This window comes from Lampetra fluviatilis, chromosome 5, assembly GCF_964198595.1.
Source record: "Lampetra fluviatilis chromosome 5, kcLamFluv1.1, whole genome shotgun sequence".
Lineage (NCBI taxonomy): Eukaryota > Metazoa > Chordata > Hyperoartia > Petromyzontiformes > Petromyzontidae > Lampetra > Lampetra fluviatilis.
Genome location: NC_136279.1, coordinates 15,941,056 through 15,961,376, shown reverse-complemented (window position 1 = coordinate 15,961,376; position 20,321 = coordinate 15,941,056). Strand labels below are relative to the sequence as shown.

General features: G+C 44.5%; 1 protein-coding gene across 3 annotated transcripts; it reads left to right on the top strand.

Moving 5' to 3' along the window:
- The first annotated feature begins 184 nt into the window (after positions 1 to 184).
- Positions 185 to 18,599, top strand: LOC144932662 (uncharacterized). Of its 3 annotated transcripts, XM_078856962.1 has the most exons (16): positions 185 to 263; positions 816 to 982; positions 1,664 to 1,750; positions 2,379 to 2,767; positions 3,305 to 3,389; positions 4,208 to 4,262; positions 5,044 to 5,233; positions 6,338 to 6,374; positions 6,954 to 7,056; positions 7,977 to 8,126; positions 9,888 to 10,000; positions 12,162 to 12,252; positions 12,462 to 12,532; positions 13,023 to 13,080; positions 14,148 to 14,316; positions 15,036 to 18,599. In XM_078856962.1, exons 2-16 carry the CDS (start codon positions 834 to 836, stop codon positions 15,230 to 15,232), a joined length of 1,944 nt encoding a protein of 647 aa, XP_078713088.1. In that variant the 5' UTR covers positions 185 to 263; positions 816 to 833; the 3' UTR covers positions 15,233 to 18,599. The 3 variants fall into 3 exon arrangements, with proteins under 3 accessions (XP_078713088.1, XP_078713089.1, XP_078713092.1); XM_078856963.1 differs by lacking the exon at positions 185 to 263 and having other exon boundaries at positions 752 to 982; positions 5,047 to 5,233; XM_078856966.1 differs by lacking the exon at positions 185 to 263 and having other exon boundaries at positions 752 to 982; positions 14,151 to 14,316.
- Positions 18,600 to 20,321: the final 1,722 nt, after the last annotated feature.

Genomic DNA, 20,321 nt, shown 5'->3' with positions numbered 1-20,321 from the left:
GTTCTGAGCTGCCCCTACTGGACATCTGTGAGAAATACAAGCGAAAGATGACGTCACGGATGTGACCGTTGTGCGATTCGTTTTCCGCTCCGATGACGTCAACTATCAACTCTCGTGATGACGTTCGCTCGGCGCGGTGACGTCACGACCTTTCTACGTTCTCATTGGCTGAGCCGACCCAGCTGCTGAATTTAAACTTTTGTTGCCGTGAATAGTCGCTATCGACAATACGGCTCCCGCCTTCGGTCTACCTCAACATACAAGTTACGTTTTATATTTCGTTTATATTTCCATTACTTTTGTTTTGCGCCACCATCGCGTCCACCGCCAGCTCGTTGAGAGTTAAAGTAACGACACGATATCGAGCTCTCGTTTGAGTAAGGCCTGAGCTAGGCCTCACAAGTTTTAATGTATCGTACGTTCGAGTAAATTCGCATTATTAATGTTAATCTATTGCTGTACGTTGTAAGTGTTTGCCGATGCTTCATCTGCTTTGTTCAAAGTTCATTTGCCATGGTTAAATCTACATGTTTCTGAAAAAAATGTTTTAAGCACACGCTGGTGATTGTGAAATCGGTGAATGTGTTCGTTACGTGTTTACTTGTGGAAACGTGGAGTCGCTCTGCGATTTCGGGGGGAAAAATCACCGCTCCCACACTCGCCTGAGCAAATTCTTACAGTGGGAATTCACAATCGACTTGTGACCACACAACAAAGTTCAACGCGTGTACTTGCGGTTACGCAGGGGTCGATCGCGATGTGCATCGTCAGGTTTCGCTTTAACGCGTCGCTTTTTCGGGGCGGCGTGACTACAGGCGGAGGAGGAGCACGCGATGGACGCCGCGGCTTCGTTCGCGGAGTTGCTGACCTCTCTCAATGAGATGGTGGAGCAGCGGCTGCAGGAGATGGTGCGCGAGGTGGAAGAGAAGCACTTCGTCTGGCTCGATGAGATTCTGGGAGAGGCCAAAGGACGCTTCTGCTGGTGCGACCGTAATCCTGGGTTCTGTGTGTCACTGAGCTGCGTTATTTGTGATCCTAACACTAACCCCCTTAAAATCGGCACGCAATTGAAATGGTAAACATTCAAAAATAATTTTTATCAATTATGTAGATTGTAGTGGAGCGTGTAATTGCATTTGTTCACTGGAATCTTTCGATCGTGATTCAAGCTTTGCACTTGTAAATATTCGCAATGGTTTTTATTTTCAGAAAAACTAATTTGCCTTCTGAAAATCAAAGGTTGCCGCAATTTATCCAGGATGGTCTTTTTTGCGGCATCCATCTTTGATGTTGGTGGTGATGTTTGATTTTTTGGTGGCTAAGGTGTCGAATTTGATGAATGTATCACCATTTTGAACGAATTATGTTATCTGTTCCACTGGGAAGCCATCATTGTTTGCCGCTGAAGGCTTAGAGGATGCTTGGACTTCGAAGCAGCTAAGTGTTTTTATAGTATGGTCGAGTGACTGATGCGTGTGTTATTTTATTTTTTGTCGTGGGCATGTGTTGTATGTGTGTGTTTTTGTAGGATGTGTGCAATTTTTATGTTGTGTGATATGTGTATTAGATGTGTTTGTGAGGTTCTTGTGTATATAATGTGTATTTGTGATATGTTTGTGTACATTGTGTCTGTGTTATGCATTGGTGTGTGACACGACTACAGCGGAGAGCCTGAGTTATTGCCAAAGACACCGTCAGCCAAGAACCGCCAAAAGAAACGCAAGTCCCTTCTCGTTAAAGACCCCAGGAAGTACGTACCAATATCGTTTGTCTGCATTGCCAAAGCCTACATAAATGAGTAATTCCAGTTGTGTTTTGTTTGCCAACTACAATCCGCTCTGGTGCCATTGTGATCAGAATGCCCGACTCCCTCCGGGAGTCTCAAATGTAAATCCCAGTTGGGGAATGACTCTGCATATCTTTTCTCTGGGGCTGGCAAATTGAGTACAGCTTTGCTTCTTGGAAAGCCAGGACTAATTGTTCTGTGTTGTGATTGGCATGTATCAAAGAACGTGTAATTTTTTGGTCTGTATTGGATAGATTCACAGAGATTTATTCTTACCATCGAAATTAAGTAGATTAAATCATACACGTGAGAATAGATTTTTCAAATTGATGGTTTAAAATCATTGTATGTGGTATGTAGTAGATTCACGTGACACCTGCATTCACTTGAGGGCATTACAATTCAGAAAAAATAAATAATGTTTAAACCTTCACACTTGAAGAGGTGAGCTTTGCCCTACTCGTTGGAGCATGGACATATTTGCCGTTGACTGTACGAGCATAACTGCACGACACAATGCACTGCGTTGAGTGCACGTATGTGCATTTACATGTATGCACGTTTGCATGCTTCCGACTGTCCCTGCCTCCAGATGCTCGTGGGGGTCCGGCCGCAGAAGCAGTGCTCGCCGCTCACTCCTCAAGACACACCCTTACCCGGTGCTTGCGTCCCTCACAGAGAGTGGGACAGCAGCACCCTTGGTCAAAGCTGCCACACAGGCCACGCCGCTGGGCGAGCCGGTACTAGCCATTGTCACTGGCAAAGTCGAGTTGGCAGTGGCATCTGCGAAGGAGAAGTTTGTCTTACAGTGTAATGACGGTAGTGGCAGTAGTGACTTGGAGACGCAGGTGGGACCTGGAAAAGTCCACAAACCAGAGTCGAGTGAAGTCGCAGCGGTGGAGCCTGGCTTTGACAATATCTGCCGCACCCTGATGAAGGATTTCACCAGCCTGACTGATTCACCTACCCCTCAGCCCACAGGTGTGGCTGTTTGTACACATATCACTTGCAACTGCTGTTTATTATTTGCTTTTCGTTTACATTCTCCATATGTTATTCTGATTGTGATCTGCGATACCTTCAAGCGATCTTGGTCCATTGCGAAGGGGGTAACACTGTTGTTAGGTTGATGGCTCACACTTTTGATCTAGCACTTTGACAGTTACGGTTGGTGGATAACATGAAGATTTGTGAAATCCCCAAGCCTCCTGGGCTATGAGGTGGCCAGTAGATATCGGTACAAAGTGAGTTCGTTAACCTGCCTTTAGCTTTGAGTGATATGCTCTCATGCACATGGTTGGTTTGCTCTAGTTTCCTCCAAAAAGCAAAACAAAAGCTGTTAAATACAAATAAATAATGCAGCATCCTACTAAAGAGGTGTTTTGAAACTTTCCTAGATAGATAAATGGCATTTAATGTTATCTAAGCAATGGCCTATGCATTGCGTCGATGGATGCTGCTTTAATCACCAACCTTTCGCCCTATGTTGCTGTGTTGGTACTGTCATTTGTCATTTAGAAAATGCTGACAAGGTCCCAGAGCGACTGCAGGTGAAGAAAAATGAAGTGAAGCAGGAGGAGAGACCCCACTGCACCCTGACGAGGTAGGCAAGTGGGCTATGCACAGTGTCCATGCCAGCCAAACTCTGTAGAATGTCTTAATTAAACCTGGATAACAGGGTGAATCTGTCTGCACTGTTAGGTAACTATTATTCGTGAAAACGCTTGCATAATCACCTCTGGTGACCAACCACTTCAGGTAGTGGACAACATGAATTGGATCAGTTTGCCATGTGACTCATTCGTAAAACAGGTGAATACTAAGGGTTTTTATATTCATGAAGAGTCGTGTATATTTACTCAAGCCAGGTGTGATGGTGCACACCTGTAATCCAACGCTTAGAGGCAGGGATGTGGATTTCATGAGTTATCGTATGCTGCAATACTCAAACCCATGGGTTTCTAAAGTATGTAAGAAATGGAAATATACCAAATTGGTTCATGACCCATCTGTCAGCCTTTGAGTTACCTCCTCATGTGCACGGTAGGTATTCTCTCTGCACTGATTGGGTATTGATTTCTTCCCACATGAAGTAAAATATTCTATCTCATGTCAGACAGTCCTGGACAGCTGGGGGAAGGGAGTTCCAGACTGGTTCGCAGAGGAGATTGAGTGCCTTCCTACTGAACAAAGGTTGATTGGGGGCTATGTTGTTTGTGTTGTGCCTTCCAATAAAATGAATTGTCCAAACATCCTAATGTACAACCCAACTGCAATAGTCACGCAACTTCCTGGATAGACAAATAGCTGTAAGTGCTCTAATAATGTATTACATTAGTCAGTAGGGTATTTTCGTCTTTCAATGCTGTTGATCTGTGCTGTTGATTTATGATTGTGTGATCCGAATGTGTTACTGCACAGGTTGCAGAAGAAGAAATCGGAGAAGAGTACAGCAGAGAAAGAACAACCACAGAAGGTGCGTGCTTCTCAAATGTGTGGTGTGAAGCCTCCATTGAAATGACATCTTGCTATTAAAACCAAAGAGGCTCGTCAAATAAAGGACGCTCTTTCGATTATGATGTGCTTGTTAAATCGAGGACATTGAACTTGACACACTGGTTAGGAAAAGGTTATTGGTTTTGAACATTGGTTACATTTATTGAATGTATCGCCCTGGTTAAATGAAGGATTTAATTGAATGTAATGTTTAATACAAAGAAATTCAATGTGACACTGGTTAAATGAAGGACAAATAGAATCCGACTTTTGGATTAAATAAAGGACATGAAAGTCGATATGATCCAATAATCAAAATGGGAACACATTTTTATTAGATTGTATTGGTTATATAAGGTACATTACATTTTACAAATTGGAGAGGTGGTCGCATGTCCGAGAATTGAGCTTGAACTACTGAGATCCTTACTCTCCTGTATTAAAATCCAGGTTTCAGCAGCCCATCATTAAAATGGATCCTTAAATGTGGAGACGTTATGGTCTCAATGGCTCCACACAAACACCTTAAGTTTTAGGAATCCATTTGATAAATTTCTTCAGTTTTTTCTATAGAGTAAATACCATACAGCAACACAGTTTTATCCTAAAAAAGCATTTATATTTGATCATCTTTACCAAAATTAACATGACCCTATTTTACAGGCAGGCAGACGGACTCGACAAAGCTAATGGATTAATACTTTACATCTTTTTTGGAAAGCATTAATAAAAGTCACTGAACTGACTGTGTACGCCTTCAGAAGCTGGCCAAGGTTTTGCGGAACGCATCCATGCGGTCGATGCGCAGGAACCCCACGACCCCCACCGGCAAGGACATCGTTGCAACCCCCACGAAGACTCCACTAACGAGCACACGAAGCAGCCCTGCCGTGATGTCCACCACCCCTTCGGCCCACTGCTCTTCAACCCCCGTATGCTCGAGCGCGAGAGGTGAGAAAAGCACCAACCTACACTAGGGGCCACGGATGGGGAAATTGTGGGACGGGGTGTTTGGTGGTTGTTGTATGCACTCACTGCCCACGCCCTCTTGCTTACCAGCCTAATTCATTCTGGAGACCCATTCGTAAGTTGAACAGTTCGTAAATCAGAACACTAATGCACTGTATTTAAATGACAATATGGTCGGTGTTATTAAATGTGTTACGGTTCAACAAAATGGGAAATATTGTTAAACTTATTACATATTGTATATTTGCACGTAACACTAAAAAAAATACTGTATAGTAAATAAAACTAAATAAAGTAACAAATAAAAAAAAACTGTTTTATTTTCACTTAGCTTGAGTCCTGATGCTGGCTTGCATGTCGGAAGTGGGGTCAATGAGAGGTTACAATTGCACACATACAGGGCACGTGCACACTCACACATATACACAAATGGAAGCATGCACACACATCCCAACAACAACAATCCCCCTTATGGCCTTAACAGGCTGGTGAGGCAAGTGCTCTTAGCGAGCAGCACCAATGAAGGCCCGCACGGCACACAAGGGGTGAGTGGCCAGCGCCACGCCCGGCTGCCTTTGTCTCCCCAGTGGTGATGTTTACACACCGCACCATGTACTCATTTGAGGCTGAGTCGACCTAGGTAGACTCGGGAACAGTTCATATAATCGTCATTGGTGTTGGCCGTGAGCAAAACTCAAACTCAGTCGCTGCTTTCGAAGCACAGTGTGCTAACCACCACTACCGCTCCCCAAACACACGTTCACACTCATTTGCACACGCAAACACTCCCAGTGCGAGGCCACCTCGTTACATCTTCCGGAGGATCGCTCTTCTGAACAAAATAGTTCCACGGTTCAGTTTGCAAGTGTGAGTTGGCGTTTTAAGTCAATGTTATATTTTTATCTTTCATGGATGTTGGTTCGTAAGTATGGGTTTTAGTAAGTCGGTTGTTCATAAGTCAAGGATTGTCTTTATAATAATTGTGGATCACATGAATGTAGGTGTAACACGGTGAGCACGTCAAACTATCGTGGGGTTTTGTGTATGAAAGTTTTCATTTAAAGCAAAGCAATTTGTTTGTTACAGAGACTGGAAACGATGCAGATGCGATGCAAGTAGTAAGGTGAGTTTTCTTGCCAGGCAAGTGTGAGTTTCACATTTAAGGCTCAAGTTAAGAATCGGAACTAAAAACAAATATCAGGTGAGTGCTGTACGTGGTTAACATTTTACTACAACCAATGTACTTTGGTAAATTTGGTAATGAATGTTGTGATAATGGAAGTGATGGTGACTTCAAAGGTCATTGTAACAAGGGCCATTGTGTTGAGGATGGTAATAGCATTAAATAGTAATGTTGACAGTAACATTAAAAACGGTAATTTATATTCGTTTATTCAAGTAACACAGAGCAGCGGACATGCTGCGGCTTCATACATCAATTAAATAATAGAAAATAAAATAATATATAGGGGGAAAGTGGTGAGGGTAGCAATGCAGTGTTATAGAGGGGAGAGGGAAAGATTATGATGGTAGTGATTAATGGTGATGTGGTCAGGGTAATTCTGATAATGGTAAAGCTTATAAGTGGTGATGATAGTGATGGTAATGTTTGTGATGACATTGGTGGTGTTATTGGTGATGGGGGTAGTGATGGTATAATGAAGGTAGTAATGTTGCTGATGATATCCTCCCTATGATGCAGGAGACTCAGCCTCAAGCGAGCCCTGCTCATCGGCTTCAACACCACCCCGATGAAATCACCGCCCAGGAAGAGACTTCAGACCATCCCAGCCAAGGTGCTCAAGGTATAGCTCCTGCGCTTGATTGTGAAAGCACAGCAGTTGTCTTTGTATCGATTCAGTCATCACCATCATCAGCAATTATAAATTCTCTGCTGGATTCTTAAGGTCCCCACCCCCAAGTCCACCGCCACATCCCACAGTCCTGTGATGCCACAGTCCACCCAGCACTTGCACATGAGTTGATTTCATCACTCCTCTCGGGAGCGTTATCTACCTTCGCTACCACACCATAGTTATTTTCGACCACTGGTCATTATGCCTTCTAGAGACATTGTACCTAAGGTCACTTTTGTTAAGTCAATATATCTATGATTTTCATATGTGCTTTAAGCCCCATGTGTCCACCTTCAGGTCTTTTAATGTAAGATGATGATAAATTGCAGATGTCCAAATAACCCTTGATGCTCCTTTTCTCGGATCTTGGAAACTTATCAGGTTTTTAAACCTGAGTAGTGTTGTACAATAGGAATAACAGGCGCTGTAAGCTTGGGCTGTGACGTAGCCACGAAATGGCAGAGAATTTAATGAAGGGGGTATGCTGCATGCTGTATCATTCTGCATACTGTATCATTCTGCATACTGTATCTTACTGCTCAGCCGTGTAGCTCACGAAAGTAGCTTGTCGACCGCTCAGAAACCGCGTGATAATGGGCGCGTTCCAAGTTGTACAAAAACTGTTCCCGAATAGAATAACCATGTTATAGCAATAACGCGTTGTGCGAACACACATTAAGTGAGGACTTGCCATACTCCAGTTTCCTCCCACACAAAGTAAAACACGGATTGAAAAGGAATTGGTGAAACATACCAATGCATTACCTACCTAAAACAAAGGCATCTTAAGACTCATTAAGGCTTTTTAAATAAATGTGACCATTATTGTGATGACATCCCCTCCCTACCCCCCCCCCCACACCGTGAAGCGTGCAGTGACTTTTGCAGAGACCGGGCCACGCAGCTTCGTGAGCCAGATTTGCAAGGTTTTTTCACCAGGGAGGCCACTGCTGGTTGGGCATCCCGCAACCCCCAAGGCCATTGTCAAGCCCGACGCCCTGCGCAAGGCTGACTCCAAGGTTTGAGGATGCCGGCCCCCTCATGCGGGGGTGGTGGAGATAGGAGTTGTGGATTGAAATGAGGAAGCTGGCAGGATTTCCTGTTACAGATTGCTGTTGTTGATCGTCTATAACCAGTTCATTTGGATTGTGTCCAATCTCGGGAACGAAGCAGGGTTGAGCCCTTTGATAGGTGATGACCATGCATAAAACAGGTGCCATAGATGGTTACATTGACAGCAGAGTGGCATTGCAAAAACATGCAATATTTTACTGAACCATGCTGCAACGTCTACGCTGTCCGCCTTCACCAACCCACACTGACGAGTGGTGGTGAAGTATCGTCAAACAACCCTGACGATCCACATGGTGTGGGGGAGGTCCTCATCCAGCAGTGCAATGCCAAAAGGAGCTGTTGAGCATGTGACAAGAGTTTTAACAAACTGCAAGGTAAAACAAACTGAAATGTCAATTTCATCATGAGTAGACCGCTATAACGATGAACAACTAGATGTTTTGGGCAAAGTGGAACTCGCAATTGGAGAGTTGTGAGTTATGTCCTGGTGAGGGAAACTCGGTCTGTAATATTTAAAGTGCCAATAAAATGAGAACCATTTTAAACGAGAACCATAGAGTAGACAGCCATTTTGTTGGAATTGAATAGTTATCCTATGGATAGACTGACCCACACACCTTGCAAAGGTGGAATTCACATCACTCGCTCATGGCCATCAATGGAGACAATAACTACCTCGTTTCTCACATAAGCAGGGAGGGAGACACTTAGATGTTTCACTTGGATTTCCAGTTTTTTTTGTTATGAACAGAACCAGCCTGCCCTTAATCACTGTCATTCCACGTGTCTCTCCTTATCGTTTTTGGAGGAGTTTGTAAAAATGTTAATGAGTAACGTTGATGGATCTGAATGTAAATCGGGGGTATTTTCGTAAGTCATTAATTAATGCTCCTGGTATTCCATTGCTTGATGGAGGCCATCCCACAGTTAATCATTGGGATTATTTTGTCATGCTTCACCAAGCTGGTCAGTAGAGGCTTGCCCGACAATTGTTCATAAATCATTCACCACCGGTTGCCAGGTTCATAGTGCAATACGTTAACCACTGCACTACCGCTCCAACCCACTCTGGCTTGTGTGGGTTGCTTTGTCAGTATATCCTGCTTCGCTGTACACAATTAAACCCAGGTCTCTCTTTTTAAAAGAGACTTCCCATCTTGGTGAGCATTACTTGGTTATTACTCCAGTATTGTTTTTTCACGAAGTTATCCACGATTTTGGCTATCTGCGAATCGCATTTGGAACTCTACACAACTGCATCAAGAGAGATAAATAAAGTAATAAGATAATCTTGATTTGAAGCTTTCGTGACTGCAGGAATCCATACTCTTTGGTTCTTTCGGTTAAGTCACATAGGTAGAAAAAATAATAGATCACGACGTTTCGATCGCAACAAGCAATCGTCTTCAGGGGAAAAGAGAGCAATTGCTTGTGTTGCAATCGAAACGTCGTGATCTATTATTGTTTCTACCTACGTGATTTTACCGAAAGAACCAAAGAGTATAGTGATGAGAGAATGTGATGTGAGACAGTGATGGGACAAAGTGATGGCGTGTTATGATAATTTTCATGGATTTAATAGCTTATTTATGTGTTTAAGGTAATTAATTAATTATCCACAAATGTTCGATTCACGTGCATTTCTGGAACGTATCCCTCACGACAGGATACTGTAAACATCGTCTGTTTTGGTGGTTGTGGCGCAGGAGAGTGAGCGGCAAGCGTTGGCTGACCAGCTGAAAAAGAAGCAGGAGATGGATGAAGAGCGCAAACGCAAGGCCGAGGAGACCAAGAAGCAGAAGCTCGAGGAGATGAAGAAGTGAGACCTCAAGTGCTACGGCATTAATCATCATTAATCATCAAGAAACCCCCCGCCCACCTACGCATTTCCCATAAATATGGAATTCCTTCATTTCCCATAAATATGCTAAATTCCTTCTAGATTTGAAGCTTTCGTGACTGCAAGGATTCATATTCTTAGGTTTTTTCGGTAAAGTCACGTAGGTAAAACATTAAAATTAATAAAAGTAAAATAAAATAAAAATCACGAGGTTTCGGAGGCAACACAAGCTTCCGTCTTCAGGTGGAACCGTCACAGCTGTCGTGGCTGTGACGGTTCCACCTGAAGACGGAAGCTTGTGTTGCCTCCGAAACGTCGTGATTTTTATTTTTTATTTTACTTTTATTAATTTTAATGTTTTACCTACGTGACTTTACCGAAAAAACCTAAGAATATGCTAAATTCCTCTTGATATGCAAATTCTTTTGTCAAGGTGCTCTTCCCCCTCCAACCCAGCTTAAATATACGCTCCAAGCTTGGTGGTGTTTCATTCTTCACCTGAGGACGGCTGCTTGCGTTGTGCCCGAAACGTCGTGAGAAATATTTTATTATGTTTTATTTTTATTATTTTATTATTTCCCTTCTACATGACTTTACCGAAAGAACCAAGAAGATGAATCCCTGCAGTCACGAAAGCTTTAAATCGAAATTTAAAAGTTGCTCAGTATTCAATGCAATACACTTTGATTTGCACAAATCCTCAGAATTGCATTGCGATACTCGATCAGGAATTTCCCGCATCCAAATCAGAACCCTCCTAAAAAGTCTCCCCCTCAGGGTTGCTTTACTTGAATCAATAAAAGGTATCGGTATTATTTTTCCAAGGTCCCCGTGGAAAAATGTAATGTGTATACCGTGTTTGATTTCATGATTACATTGACTGTATACATTTGTACTCTTTGGTTCTTTCGGTAAAGTCACGTAGGTAGAAAAAAAAAATATGACGACGTTTCGATCGCAACACAAGCGGTCGTCCTCAGGCGGAAAAAAGAATCCAGCAGTGGAACTCTTGAACCAGTAAGAAACACAGCGAGAGAGCTGTTACAACAAGACGTTATTTATGTGGCGAAGGGCAAGAAGGTGGGGTCTGCTAATCTCCCTAATTTCTCTCTCCCTAATCTCCCCCATTAACACAACCGACGTGCTTTGCGTGCTTTCCAGCTCAGACCCCGCCTGCTTGCACTTCGCCACATAAATAACCTCTTGTTGTAACAGCTCTCTCGCTGTGTTTCTTCCTGGCTTAGCAGTTTCACTGCTGGATTATTTTTTCCGCCTGAGGACGACCGCTTGTGTTGCGAACGAAACGTCGTGATATTTTATTATTATATATTTTTTTCTGCCTACGTGACTTACACCCGAAAGAACCAAAGAGTATGGATTCCTGCAGTCACGAAAGCCTCCAATCAAGATTATACATTTGTAATTCAGAAATGTTGTCTTTTAGATGCTTTTTGCCACTCATTCCCACAAGGAAAGTTCATTTTTGTTTTGTATTATTATGAGTTAATACCAGGAGCCTGGTTCATTTAGAAAGTGGAGAGGTAAGATTCCACATTTTTGCCAGAATAACAAGGTTGGAGAAATGGAGCAGTATTTTGTTAATGTATCTGTCAAACGTCACTGCAAACTGTCTTTCCGTTAAAACCGTATCTATGTGGATCAATGTGGCTATGTATGTATGTATGTTAAGCTTTCACAATGCGCGTAGCCAACCATACAAATCGAAGGTGCGGGCAAGTACAAATTAAACACAAAAGCAGTTGTAAAGAAATATTTTTCAATTTATATTCCGAAGTGCATAGCTCCAGCAGCTTCCTAATAACGGAAGAGCGTTCGAGATGGCCGCAGAAGCGCATCTGAAAGTGCACAATGCGGGGTGACCATCTTTGTTTGATGGCTAGCGGCAAGAAAAATGCTATCATCATCATGAGGCGCAAACCGATCGACGTATCGGTCCCCCCCCACGAGACACCAAAGGGCGATCCTACCCTGCACTTGCCGCCACGCTGAGTAGACACGAAGGGCACGGTGGGGAAGATCGACCTCAATTGACAGTGCGGTATTGCGTGGCATTGCAGTGTATGGCAAGTTCGCCGCAGCAAGCGTTTTGCATGACGTGCCGGTGTCTGGGAGCGTGCAGGAAGCGTGAGGCGCGGCAGCAGAAGGCTCGTGAGAAGATGGAACAGCAGGAGCTCAATAAGAAGAGGAAGGCCGAGGAAAAAACGGAAAAGGTTCTCAACGCCACGCACGGCATCTGCATTGTTTAGTCTCTTGGCCACCGTATCCTGAGAGTTGCAACGATTCATCTCTGCGTCTCGATCACATTGGAATGTTGGAATGCAATTACAAAAACATTTTAAAAGGAATATATTAACTTCGGATGCTGCGCAAGTGAACGTTGTGTTTCAGTGCCGTCGTGACTTTGCTTCCACGTGCGCAGGAGGAGGAGGAGCGACTGCGCAAGGCAAACGAGGCGAAGAAGCTCCCCAAGACTCCCGTGCCCCTGCTCAGGTAACGGTGATCACATTGTCAACAGCACTGCTCCGATCTGTTTCCATCCTCTCGGTTTTGCCTTGGGAGAGTTTTCCTGTTCGATTGTTTTGTTTAGTGCCATACCATGCTAACCACTCATGCATCCGGTGACGCGAGTTTTATTCCCGGCCATGGCTAACATTAATTCCGAACGAGATCAGAACTGATCCAGGGCAACCCTCTTTCAGCGCACCGACTACATTGGAGAAGTACGGTTAAACAACCCCCTTGACCAACACGGCGTGGGAAGGTCTTTATCCAGCTGGTAGATTTACAGGAATGAAAATTGTTAACGTAAAATTAGGCAGCCCAGGCATGGTGCTAAACCCACAGCACCCCATCATGGGGCATGAGTTTCTTAGTAGGTGCTTTCTGATTGTAATTACCCTTACTGTCTGCAAAGCTAAACAAGGGCTGTTTGTCGTGTGTGTGTGTGTTGCCCAACTGTTTGTGATGCTGGGTTTAACAGGGCTGTCAAGATCACCTTAAATCCTGGATCCAAAATTCTTCTCAACCAATCGATAAAGGTGAATGCATAAGCAACCTCGTGGCATTGCGTACAAGGCTGTGCCCTTGTGTGCACGCACGTGTATGCGAGTGCATGTTTGTGTTCGTGAGGAGATGGGGTGGAGTGTTTGATACAAAACACCAAAAGCAGTTTGGTTTGTTGTCCTTCCCCACACCTCAGATTAGTACGGTTGGCTACATATTGTGCAAAAGAAGTTCTACATACATACAAAAGCACGTACAGTAAACCCTTCATATTAGCGGGGGATACTTTTCTGGAGAACAGTGCAAATATTACATCCGCGAATATTAATACTTGCAATTGTATTCATGTGTGTGCATGTGTACCTGAACGGAGAGCGGTAGTGTAGCAGTTAGTGCCGTGCGCTACGAACCCGGCAACCTGAGTTTGATTCCCACTCATGGACGACACCAGTGTGACGAATGTTTGTCACTGGTACGGTGTGTAAACATAGCCACTGGGGGAGAAAAAGGGGGCCGGGCGTGATGTTGACCATCCCCCCCCCCCCATGTGCCGTGCCGGCCTTCAGGTGCTCACTAACAGCACTTGCCCCAAAAGTCTTATGGCTATACAGGAGATCTTTGTCTTGTACCTGAATGTAAGTGCATGTTGGTGTGTGAATGTATGTCTTGCGTGTATGCAATTGTATGCATGTGTACGAGTGCACTTTCATTAATGCACGTTTGTGTACCTCTGCGCATGTGCTTGTGTGCACTTGTGTGCATGCGTGTGTGCGCACTTAGACCTCTGGTTCTCCTTACCACCTCTGCTACCCTCAGTCTGAAATGTTCTTCCCCCTGCCATCCATGCTGTCTACTCCCTGCCCCTTTTCAAGACCGTCCTATGAGTAGCTCCCTCCACCTATAAAATATGCCCAGTTTCTCTACAGAATCTTGAGATTGGTCTTCCTTAGACACTATATAAATGTTTTGCTTTGTATTATTGATTGCATTTCCCTGTTTAATTCATTCCCATATGTTGGCATGCAAGCTCATCATCGGCTAGCAAGGTCCTGCTTGTTAGGTTCTCGCTCACCCATGTCCCCCCCCCCCCATCTGGTGGCAGCAGCCGCAGATGGTGGACAGCCCACAGACGTACGAGATGACCCCACAGTCCGCCACGGTGCCCAAGCCGCCTCAGATAATAGGCGAAAACTACGGCATAGACCTGGAGAGCGGGGACTCGACAGATGACGAGCGCTCGCCCAAGAAGTCCATCCCACTCTGGGCCACAGGTAGGTGGGGCCGCAGGTCGGCCAGAGGGAATGGCAGGAATGTTCTGCACTAGGCAAGCAACTGGGGCAGCATGAGGATGCTAGTGGGGGGGTTACATTTCTTTGTACACAGTGGCCATCATGCATGCAACAATGCATTGATGGATTAAAATCGATTACCATTTATTTCCGTGCTCATGATACACACAGAAAATGATGCTCATTATAATTATTTGTTTTATGCAAATTATGAGCAATTTACATAATACATTTAATTTAGGCTAATATAGCTTAGAAAGCAATGTAAACAAGACAAATTAAGTAATAAATACAAACTACATTAACAAGGACATAAAAAATTACAGTATTGAATCTAATAGCAACCCCGAAATTCATTGAATCACCAGGAGGGGTAAATAGTTACTTACCTAGTGCATGCGTGCATGCATGAAAGTGTACACGTGCACCGCATGTGGAGTTGTAAAGTAGAGAAGCATGCACAATGAGCAATGCGCCGAGCGGATAAATTAGAGCAAGGCAGGACAGGTGGGTGCGTCAGCCGGTTATCTCAGCACTTGGCCAAAAACACTTGGGTCTTGTGACCTACCGACAAGCCTTGGACACTTCACATGGCTCTCAAAAGTGCACCCAGCTTTGACGATGCCACCATCACTTATGGCGGCGATAGTTATTGTTGTTTTGCGTGTATGCGTGCTTTTGGCGCTCCACGCCACCTACAGACAAGAACCTGGCGCATACCCTCCAGGAGCAGTACGCCACCCCGCCCAACCTCGACGAACTGTTTGATGTGATCGAAGTACCTGACCTGGAGGTGATCTTCAACAAGCGCAAGAAGTGTTACGTCAGTCGTTCCAGCTCGGCCAACTGGAACTCACCCCCGCTCAAGAATACCAGGCTTGGCATCCTGGGACACTAGTGGGGAGCGTGGGCTGTCAAAGCGCAGCACTGCGCTCGCGACAGCGGGGTGGTTGGGCTTAGGGATAGGGTTAGCAGTAGGGGGGCTGCTGATATCACGTCTGGTTGGCTGGCAGGCGCAGGGGTAGGGTCTGGTTTCGGCATGTGACAATTCACCCGCCGGTCATGATTAGATTTCAGAAATTATATTTTGACTGTTTGCCTAAGTGTAACACTGGCCTGTCAACTGCATATAATAAAAAAATGCTTTTTTTAAATCCTAAGCTTCATTTGTGAGCATAATAACATTTTAATTGATAAATCGGTGCATTGTTACTTGCATAGTCTGGATGGCCCTTTGGGTGTAGTTTATGACTTGGGATACTGCTAGGGTCTCGTTGACTATTATAACTGGGTTAGAAGTAAGGTTAGTGCTGTGGTTAGTGTTATGGTTATGGCTAGTGTTGGAGTTTGAAGGTCTAGTTGGATAGGATCAGATCCGCTGGTGTGCTCCGTTCCTGTAATAGGTTTCCCTACCTCCCCCTCCTGTTGCCAAGCGTGCACTTTTAACTTGTGTTCTCAGCACCTGCTAATTGTCCCATGTTACTGCTGCCCCCTTGGAGATCTCCTGATTTACACAATGAGACTCTCGTGTACATTCACGAACATTCGCCAATACACAGTCGCTACTTGGTGATTCACATTCGGGGGTTGTGCTGTTAAAACAATATAAATGTGTGATCGAGTTAAAACAATCTATTTCTATGATGAATTTTGCTGAAGCGACACGTGTGCACGTGCAATGCGTGAGCCCGGGGACTCAATTGCGACGGTTTTTGTGATGTTTTCCCCTCGTTTTGTGACACCAGGCCAGTGTCTGTCTTGCTTTAGAACTGCAAATGAAACATCGGACACTGTTGGCAGTTGCACAGGAGCCACTGCTTGAAAGTATACACCACTGTGATCCTGCTTTTACAGATTATTTTGGGTGATGCTCGTTCTTCAGAGCGGATGGTCGGAAATTGTAATTCTAAATGCAAGTCACAATCTTTTGCATGCCCTCTATACTTTGTTCAGAGGGGCCATTGAATGAAATGTTATCTGAATACAGATGTTTCACTTGTAAGCCAGTGTTAATAACAGTAATTTTAACAGCATCTTCACTCACACTGGTTCTTGCCAATTGATAGGCAGGCTTAAGGTTTGAGCAGTCACATGTAAGTAACTGCCTTAAATCACTTGTGCACAGAAATTAGTCATGGTCATGAAGGATTTTTGTTTATTAATGCTTATGCCAAAGTTAAATATAGAAGCTAGTCCAGTTTCCCAGCTAAAAATATTCCAAAATTTACCGTTTCACAATCACCATTGAGATAAATAGGGTTGTATTTTCATTGCAGACTCAACCCGTACCATTCTGTGCTGCCAAAATGCTTCCAATAGGCGTAATTGGCCTCTAGACTTTTAGACGCAACAAAAACTGCAGTTCTTTAGAGCAGGAGGTGGCAGTTTGTGTCCAACGTTGACGCACAATGCACTGCTGTTGTTTGACGTAGTTTTAACTTCTGTGCTGGCATCTTAAGGTTAGTTTGGCAATGCATATTTAGATGTATTCCACCTTGACCGGGTGCCTTATACGCAGGGTATCGGCAAAATCCAAAAAACCCTTGCTCGCTCTGAGCTTGGGCTTAGGCCCTGTGCACAACTAGACCGTTTATTGGCTAACAGTACCAGAAACTGATGCGCATTAACAAATAATGCCATTACTGCATGTCAGAATTGAGCATGTAATTAATGTTCTCGCTTTGCTTCATCTTTGGCAAAGTTCCTAAAACCCTTCTCCGCCCCCCCATCCACCCCCCATTATTGCAGGAAGGAATGCGATGTACTGTATTACTGTCGGTGTGCCTCTAAACGCTTGCTCAGGGCTTCCCAGACTGCACTGCTTGGTGCGAGACAAATTTTCAACAGTATTAAGGTCTGTAATGTGCAGGCTTACATCGCAGTGAAGGTTGGAGGACATTAAAGGTGAAGTGAGAACTGGAGTTTGGGCAGCCCTGTCTTAATCACTGCCTCTTATGCAGGATTGTGGTGAATATTTAGTTTGACGTTTTGTACAGAAATGCATAATGAATGTGTTGGTGTAATGCTTTGCTGCAATGCCTTGTATGGTACTTTATTTACCCCTAACCATGGATACGTTGATGTGCCATTGGTCACTTGGAAAACCTCTTGTCTGTAAAATTATTACTTTCAAAATATATATTCGCAATTGTAAATTGCATTCATAGCAGCCTCGTTGACAGGTGTGGTCGAAGCAGTCTACAATTCGAGATTTTTGTTAACCCACTCGTGTTCATATATCACCTCGCCATGAGAATTATGTCTGTCACAGAAACTGCTTTTGAATTTCTCTAACGCCGTGTGCCACTATGCTCAACCTAGATTGCATCACCCTTAATCCTTCACCCCCCCCGAGCTGCTAAACTCGCCACTCTCCGGCCTTGCCGCCTCACGACAACTCAGTCTTTCAAGTCTCCTCCCAATCGATTAATGTGAGCGGCATTGTCAAAACGTTTTAAAAGGAACCAGTGCCAAAGCAACAGAGGTGATGGCAACTGTTTGGGCATTGATCATCACAGCAGACTGAATTTGCATCTCTCATTCACAATGTGTGCCACGGTTTTTTTTTATTTAATTCCCCCACTTGCACCATTCGCAATCTTCGTTTGTATTTTTTATGTATCGTGATATTTAAAATCTCGACTGCCATGTATAGCGAGTTTAATAAAGATATCAAATTTTGTTTTTGCTAAAAGGAAAGCAATATGTTTTTTGGCCAAAAAGCCTCTTGAAAACTAATTTGTTTAACTGCTTTCTGTGTTTAGTTTGTCCTTCCCCTGCACCTCCGATTAGCATGGTTGGTTCCGTACGGTGCGAAAGAAGGTCAACATACATATGTAATGAGGGAGCGCCATCCGGGGGCTACCAGGGGGTAACGAGTACGGGCACGATGATGTCATCGGGGTCCAATCCGAGAGGGGGGGGATATGATTGGGGTGGTGAGGCGTTGGGAACCCTCGAGAAGGTTCCCTGAGGGGGTGTGGCCAGATGCGGGGCTTTGCTCCGCCAAGGGGGATAATGGAGAGCAGGGGAAGGTTCGGGGTCAGTGTGGAAGCCTGGGTTGCGTACGGTGGCGCTGCCTTCTCCTTGCCACGGGCCACGTGGCGGGTCTTCCCTCGGAGCTTGCCTCCGCTCCCAGCGCGCCGTCAGCCAGCGACGAGGCCGGAGAGTGGAGTGAGCCCCCCGGGAACGTGGAGAGAGAGAGGCGCCTCGTCCACGGGTTGGGAGAGTAAAACCATCGGGAGGGAAGTAAAGCTGTGTGTGGTACCGTTTTGAATAAAGAAGCATTCAACAAACTCCCGTTGTGGAAATACTTTATTACACGTACAAGAAGTTTAAAACAATCCTTCAAGTTTGGTAGAGAGGTTGGGTGGAGTCAGATTGATTTTGTGGATAGAGATTGGATATGGATTCATTGACATTGTATGTGTAATCGGTGTGAATTCATTTCTAAGTAAAATGACTAAATGTAATAATTAGGCATGGTGTATTGGGGAGAATTAAGAGCTGCTGGATGAAGTAGAAAAGATATCCCACCATTGAGGGATGATTAAAATGATGACGTCTTGTACAAAGTAGAAAAGGCAATAAAACGTCTGAAGGAAAACAAAAATCTAGGAGTGGGCGGTATAAGCGGAGAAATGATCAAGACTGGAGGGAAGTAACTTATAATGTATATCCATGAGCTATGCAAATTCCATCCTTGTGTAATGAGCGACTTCCACGCCACGTTGTGCAGAGGGTACTTTTATTTCTCACACTGGGCATAACACAGGCCAACACTATTCCTCACACCGAGTACAACACTCGATATTAACGTCTCTACTGGCGACACCACCGATCACTCGGCGTGGTCCCCTCGGCCACGCCGCTAGCTGACGACGACGGCGATGGAAACCACGCAGGAGATCTTCCACGTGGCCAGACGACGGAGAGATGTCGGCGAGCAGCGACACAGCCAGGACCCAAGACCCCACACACGAGCCCTGAGCTCTGGGTCCACTCCCTCTTATATCCCCCCAGGCGTGGCTCAGCCCCGCCTCCGGCCACGCCCTCTCGTGGAACCTTCGAGCAGGTTCTCGGAGTATCGCAGCTAATTCCACCTGTTACCTTTGCCCCAGATACACCTCCTTCCCTGATTGGTTGTTACTTCTGTGCCCGTACCCGTGAATCCCTTCCCAGGCCAGCAGGTGTCACCCTATCATTACACTTGTGACGATACCCCGATTGTAAAAAATACACAACCGTCGCATTAATGAGCCACATGGGGGAGATACGATAGTACTATTAAATCGATTAAAAGTGCATACTGAGGGTTATTTGGCAGATGAACAGAGAGAAATTTGGAAAGATAGAAACACAGTAAAGCAAATATTGATGTTAAGGCTTATAGTAGAGAAAGCAAAGAGAAATAATAGACTGATCTTCAACTGTTTCATGGATTTCCAGAAAGCATTTGGTGTTCGACTAAGCAAGCTAACGTCGGAAACATTAAGACCATAAAACACTGCAGGATATAGGTGAAATGTCAAGAGTTGACAGTAAAATTTGAACAAGAAATATGAGAATGGTTCCCAACAACAATAGATAGACAAGGAGATCCACAATCACCAAACAACTTCGTCACATGAAAAGAGTGATAGATGCCATTCAGGACAACAGCACGGCAACATCTCTGCAAGGAGAAGGAATAAGTAAGCATAGATTCGTGGACGACATAGATCTGATGGAAGAAAGCGGCGTAGTATTGCAGGAAAGTGCCCGTACACTGTCAGGAAAGGATGCAGGGCTGAAGATTAACGTGGAAAAGATTATGGTGTTCGGAAGGGAGGACATTGAAAAAGAAGTAATAATATTAGCAAGATTGTGAATGTAAAGGAAAGTCTTCTGACATGGGACGACTGCACAAAAGATGTAAGAGCGAGAATCGCAAAGGTAAAATCAGTAATGGCAGAATTCAATAACATCTGGAGAAGCAATAAAATCGG

Coding starts and splice junctions, on each gene's coding strand:
- LOC144932662 (XM_078856962.1), top strand. CDS start 834: ATGGACGCCGCGGCTTCGTTCGCGGAGTTGCTGACCTCTCTCAATGAG. Junction 4,263..5,043: donor AGAAAGAACAACCACAGAAG/GTGCGTGCTTCT, acceptor GTACGCCTTCAG/AAGCTGGCCAAGGTTTTGCG. Junction 6,375..6,953: donor GATGCGATGCAAGTAGTAAG/GTGAGTTTTCTT, acceptor CCTATGATGCAG/GAGACTCAGCCTCAAGCGAG.